This window comes from Maylandia zebra, linkage group LG12 (genome assembly GCF_041146795.1).
Source record: "Maylandia zebra isolate NMK-2024a linkage group LG12, Mzebra_GT3a, whole genome shotgun sequence".
NCBI classification, from domain to species: Eukaryota; Metazoa; Chordata; class Actinopteri; order Cichliformes; family Cichlidae; genus Maylandia; species Maylandia zebra.
In genome coordinates, this window is record NC_135178.1 from 8,607,442 (window position 1) to 8,613,648 (window position 6,207).

Sequence of the window (6,207 nt, forward strand, 5' to 3'; positions counted from 1 at the left end):
GTAATCTTGGTTGAAAAATATCTCACAAAAGAAAGTTGTGCTGACCTTGATGTCCAGGTGACATTCAAGAATGTCACCTGGACATCCTTGTCCTTGAAAAGTGTGTACCACAAGGGACAGTCAAATTCATAAGCCACACTAGGGCCCACATTTCATTCTTATGAACACCATGATCGAGTATGCCCTTGGGACACCTTTTTCTAAAGGTAGTCAGGGTTAACAATGAGGTCATTGTCTGTCTGAGTGTAGTTTATTTGGTTTCTTGGTTTTTGCTCAAGCTAAACTCAAATTTTTGTTGTTTTAGCTAAAATAAATTTATCACTGAAAAACAAACACCTCAGAGCTCCAGTCTAGTGCTGATCAGTTTCATTGAATTCAAATTGGTCGATCAAAATCGGTGGTTGACTACCATTCAGCTGCCATCTTTTTTCCAAGAAATATTAGCATTCTAAGGTTGAGATGATAAAGCACCTGAAAAAAAGATCCATGAAAATTCCTTAACACCTCAATTAATCACAAGGCTTTAGCATATCGTATAGGTCCTCACTTTTAATCACAGGTCTCAGTGCTGCAAAGTCAGTATCTAAGCAGTCTGTTCAACGAGCTATCTTTCAGCAGGAACCTGTGCTTGACTTCAACTCATATCTCAAGAGGAGGCGCCTCTCAGTATTGACAACCATGTCCAGTCATTGTTCACTTTTCTTTGCTACAAATCAATGATCACAGTGTTGCAAAGAGGAGTCATATCAAAAAGAAATCCAATGCCCTCCAGTAAGGGATGTCTTTGCTATATTTAGGTGCTAAGAATGAAATGTTAAATTTATGATAGACCTACACAGCATAAAACTCATAGAGGCCATTGATTATTCAGTGACATTGGTTATTTGTCCAGAGCTACCTACAGCCAAAGGATTGTTTAAAAAATAACTATTACTATATTAATAAATCTTTGGACTTGTTCTGTCCCCTGACTGGAGTTGTTATGTAGATATGTTGATATGTACAAACTGCTACATTGAGCCAAACTGATATCATGTCAGAAGCGTGTGTTAGACATGCCAGTCCACTGTATCTATTTCACGCTTTGCCTCTCTAAAGCATGACAGGGAAAAAAACATGCAGAAGTTGCACCCTTCAACAACAGACAGAGGTATTTTATTTCAAGCTAACGTGAAAATAATCAAGAGAAGGACATTATTGGCACATTTGCATGTAAATACATATTAGCAGCCTAGCCTAATTTGATTACAGACCCTAGAATGTACTTCATATGTTTTGGGGTTGTTTTTGCTTGTCACTGACTTCTTGGCTTTAAATATATTATTTATAATATCTCTCAATTCTATAGTATCTATTACTAGTCACAGACACAGTTTATTTATGGATTCTATATTAGTAATGTAAGTGTTCCTTTTCCCTTTCCTGCAGTTTTTGTTGTATGTTAATGAAGCACACTATTCTGCTGGCCACAGCCATCAGGGATTGCCATTACTATTGGAGGCATTCGAGGAGTAATGGACTACTGAAATCAAAATAAATAAAAAAAGTAAAGAGATAAAGAGATGAGGAATCAGACGCTAATGCTGTTGTTTAAAAGATAAAACTTGATATTTATTTCATTTTGTTCTCCTATATATTTATGTATTTTATTTTTGATTTAGTTATGAATACTAAGACCCAACGATTATAATTACAACCCTTACTGAAACACTGTAATTGTTCACTTCACTTGCCACTGGTTTTAATCTTGTGGCTGATCAGTGCATTTCCTGTATATTATGCATGCAGCATTACTGCTGTGGCTACCCACTGAGAAAATAAAACAGCATTACAGAAACTTACAGCAATAAGTAGGCTGAGGTGAGTCCTCAGAGATTCCTAACACCCTCAAGTTAAACCTCCACAGTAAAGCCATAGCTCAATGCTTTTATAGCTTCTTTCTGCAAACTGTCTGATCCTTGCCTTTACTCTGCTATCAAAGAGAAAGAGAAAACATTAAAGTGTAATAGAGAGCAAAATGTCAACACTTTCATTCTCTATTGGCTTCCAGTCTCATTTCCCACCATTGGAAAGATTCTGCTGAGTCTGCAAAGGTGAATTGAGGCACACATGACAGCCCTCTGGTTTCTGAACTCCACCATGTCCCCACTCTACAATCTCAGCCTTGTTTTTAATAATTAAATTCTGTGTTCTTTTTTACAAGCCTCCCCATAGATAGAAGCCTGACTCCCACTGCAAAGTAACAGATGAGAGCTCTGATGTGTTGTAACAAACCTTTTAAGCTTTTAACATTCTGCCCTTACACTTTCCAGCGCTGCTCATCGAAGTTCAAGGATGAAAGGGCTGTCCTCTTCAGGATCCACTGAAATCTTCCCACAAGTCTTGCATGATGTTCAAGCTGAAGTCAATGGACTACTTGCACTAACACTTCCGCGTTCTATGTAGTCCTGCTCCAGTGCTTCCGGTGCGGTTAAACCATGGCGACGTTCTACACTCGATGCCTACAAGAGCTCCCAAAATTGAACATCACCGATGTTCATCGGATTTGCAGAGTGACGACTACCCCCGCCAGCAAATTAGATAAAGGATTTAAGTTATATGCTGCATCTTATATACACAACTACGAAGGTAAGAAAACGTAAATTAACCGACAAAGAAACGCTAGCTAACGTCAAATGCAAACACTACGTTACTCCGCTATGTCCTTCATTTGATGTCAGTTCTCTACATTACATGTTTTCTTAAACGGTGTTTTATGTCGTCCTAAACTATAGTTGAGGTTTTCTTAACTAATGTCACTTTTGTTGTTAGACACTGTTATATTAGCGTTAGGTAGTTGGCTAACTATGGAGGTAGTTAACTACCTAATGCTACTCTTGCTAAGTGTAAAATATATATGTTTAAGACATGCTGAAATGAGTAATACAGAAATAATGCTAATGGTACTTGTATCTTTATTCAGTGTCCAATAAAGACAGGTTGTCAGGGGAGGTCGGTGTGAGAGCCCTGTGCTACAGGTCGATGAGGAAGAGTGAGGCACCACACAGACTAAGTGTAGGCAGGAAGCTGTGTAAAGTTGTTAATCCCCGTTCTGTGGGGTTCAGTTCATTTAAGCATTAGTTAAGTTCATTCCTAAAGGCCCATCAACTTGAATGTTTTCCTTGTCTCCCTGCTTTATCACTCCTAATTTGACTAGTCAGATAGTTAAATCAACGTGTGTTTGGGTGATCAGAAACATTTGACAACAAGTTAATACTGCAAATATACACAATCTAAGTTATTACAGTTATCAAGCATGGTTAAGTTGTTTTAATAGGGAGAGAAGGAAACACTAAGCATTCAGGAGGGTACGTAACCATAACACTGAACTATGTTCCTGTTCAGCTCTTCCATGAAGATGTTACATTTTTAATTTTCGTTCTTTCTTCTTAGATTAAGCTTCTGGATTCATCGCCGGTGATACTGACACATAGCCAGTGCTCCTGTGTGGCAGGCGCTGTTATGTGCAATCACACAGTGGCACTGCTCTTCCAAACAGCACACTACTCACAACTCAGAGTGCCGGTTGTCCCCCCTGTGGATAGCTGCACGGAATCTGAACAGCAATGGCACAAGCCACGGACAGTGGTAATTTAAATGAGGTTAAAGTTTTTGAATTAGTCCATGTTTACATATGAACAGCAACACCATCCATAGTAAATGTGTCTTCTGTTAGGGTGTGAGGCCAGGACCCATCAACTCCATGATCTTCACTAAGCCAGTACCAAATAGGATGGCCCAGACTGGAGTACGGTAATTACATTTGTAAAATTTGGTTTCATGTGTTACAAATGTATGTTGCTATTTTTTTCATACATACATGTGTCAGAATAGGTATTAATTTACATACAACATTACACTTTCTGAAGACGGCTAACTCAGTCATGTACATATACATCCCAGTCTCTAACTTATGCACCACTGTTTTACACCTTTTAGTTTTTAGTTTAGTTGTTGTTCAGTATAATAACCTTCTCCCTTACATTATTGTCATTGATGTTTTCTTTAGGAGTGGCTTCTACAGAGGCATGGTGGGTCCGTTACCAGATCCCTGCTTGTTCAGAATAACGGAGGCATATGCAAAATTTAATATTGAGGACAGGCCACTTGTGACCACAATGAACATGAGACCTGACAAGCCCCTTGTGGAAAGTGGCTTTGGGCTGGTGCAGGAGGGCAGTGTTCTGTCATATCAGCAGCTGGTTTTGACAACCCGGTACATCACACTACACCGCGATGCACCACCAACACCGCACTTGCCTCTGGAGGGGTATGACATCTTGCCATCAGATTGTGTGTTTGTGTGCTCAGAAGAAGAGCTTCTGCATCTGAAAAGCTTGTCTGTAACTCTGGAAATGGCTCACAAAATAGAGGAAGCTACACGTGAGCAAAGCTCTTCGTCTGAGTGGCATCAGCTCCGCAGGCCCAGAGTGACTGCCTCTAGGTTTCGGGAGGTGTGTCACGTCAGAGGCCAGAGCTCGGCCGAGTCACTAGCAGAGCGTATATTGAAGGGAACAAGGCAGACAGCAGACATGAGGAGAGGAACTGAGATGGAGCCTGCAATAGCAGCAGAGTATAGTAGGCTAATGAATGTTAACTACTCACCCTGTGGTCTGGTCATTCACCCCATTGCCCCCTGGCTTGCTGCATCTCCTGATGGTGTTGTTTTTGACCCCAATGAATACCCCCAGTTTGGCTTCGTCGAATTCAAATGTCCCAATGTACAAAACTTTATTGACTGCAAATATGTGCAGATGGAATGTGGTACCCCTAAACTAAAAAAGAGCCACGCATATTACTGGCAAGTGCAAGGACAACTGCTCATCAGTGGGATGCAGTGGTGTGACTTTGTTGTGTGGGCACAAGAGGACTACCTAGTGCAAAGAATATACATGGATATAGATGTGCACAATGCAATCAGAGAAAAGGCAGACTATTTCTTTTTTTTGTTCTGTTTTAAATACTTTCCTTTTTATACTCATTCTGAAGCGACATTAGCATAGCTACCGATAGATAAGCAAACGTACCGGAAACGCACAAGCGGTACTATTTGGAAACGGAAATACGTCACATGCCCTAGTGCAAGTAGTCTATTAAATCAAACTTGGTTCTAAGTGAACATATGTTAAAGCACTAGAGGCAACATGTTAAACTATAAAAAGAGGATCTGTCAGCTACAATCCTTAAATTTGTGAAGAAAATATCAAAAAACAACTGATAATTCTGCAACAGTAAATGTATTTGATGAAATAGTTTTTAATTGTACATAATAGTGTTTTATAAGAAAAGATTGGGTAAGAGCTTATAGATATACCTATGTGTAACATAGATTTAAACATATGTATGATATAGATTGACTATTTACAAAAGATTATTGTTGGCTGAGTTTTTTTGTTGCCTTCTGTTAGAATTGTTTTCTTTTATACTTTTATTTTGGTCTAGTCCCGCATCCGTGTTGGATGTTTCTTTCTTTAGTTACTTCCTGTTGTATTTGGATATTTGTGTTGTTTTTGTGCTGTCTTTTTGCATCCTGTTTCATTTCCTTGGTTATGTTCAGGTGTGTTTTGCTCCCCTGGTGTGTCCCTGATGGACTCATGTAGTCTCCCTTCAGTCTTTGTCACAGTGTGTGCTAATCCTCCCCGTTATCCCTTCTTGACTTTTACCTGCCTGATTTTGGATTCTCTTCATTCTCATGTTCCCAAGTTCATATTTTGGATTTACTTGATTCTAGATGAATAACCAGATTCTTTGTGGATTTGTTTGGATCTCATTGACTTCAACACAAGGTCAGTTTTATGTTAAACTGCTTGAGAGTCGTGCATCTGAGTCTTATTTTCTGGTAAAACTTGACAGTTTACACTTCTGAGAGAAAATCCAAAATAAATTCATACTTATACAACTTTTGCACCTGTAACAGGGCAGCCCTTAGCGGCTGGAAACACAGTGAGATGGACCAAGGCAAGTGTAGTGGAACAACGTATTTATTTGCTATACAGCTCTCCTTACAACAATTAACTTGTCGAGCTTCTTCACAGCACAAAAATCCATCCTCTAATGACAACTGGCAGCCTTAAATATGTTCAGCTGTCACAGACTTAACCATCATTCCACTCTCAGGTAAATTCTTAAATCCCAACCTTCCACCACAGTATACAATATATCAATAAG

At 39.3% G+C, this 6,207-nt stretch overlaps 1 protein-coding gene and 1 long non-coding RNA gene across 2 annotated transcripts; both read left to right on the forward strand.

Annotated features, from left to right (window-relative positions):
* The first annotated feature begins 2,346 nt into the window (after positions 1-2,346).
* On the forward strand, positions 2,347-3,575 carry LOC143421449 (uncharacterized). Its single transcript, XR_013101096.1, has 3 exons — positions 2,347-2,628; positions 2,963-3,054; positions 3,433-3,575. It is a non-coding gene; the product is annotated as an uncharacterized LOC143421449 (long non-coding RNA).
* A 19-nt stretch (positions 3,576-3,594) lies between these two features.
* Positions 3,595-5,123, forward strand: LOC106675158 (uncharacterized). The gene is made up of 3 exons (XM_024804419.2): positions 3,595-3,627; positions 3,716-3,792; positions 4,049-5,123. Exons 2-3 carry the CDS (start codon positions 3,743-3,745, stop codon positions 5,040-5,042), a joined length of 1,044 nt encoding a protein of 347 aa, XP_024660187.2. The 5' UTR covers positions 3,595-3,627; positions 3,716-3,742; the 3' UTR covers positions 5,043-5,123.
* Positions 5,124-6,207: the final 1,084 nt, after the last annotated feature.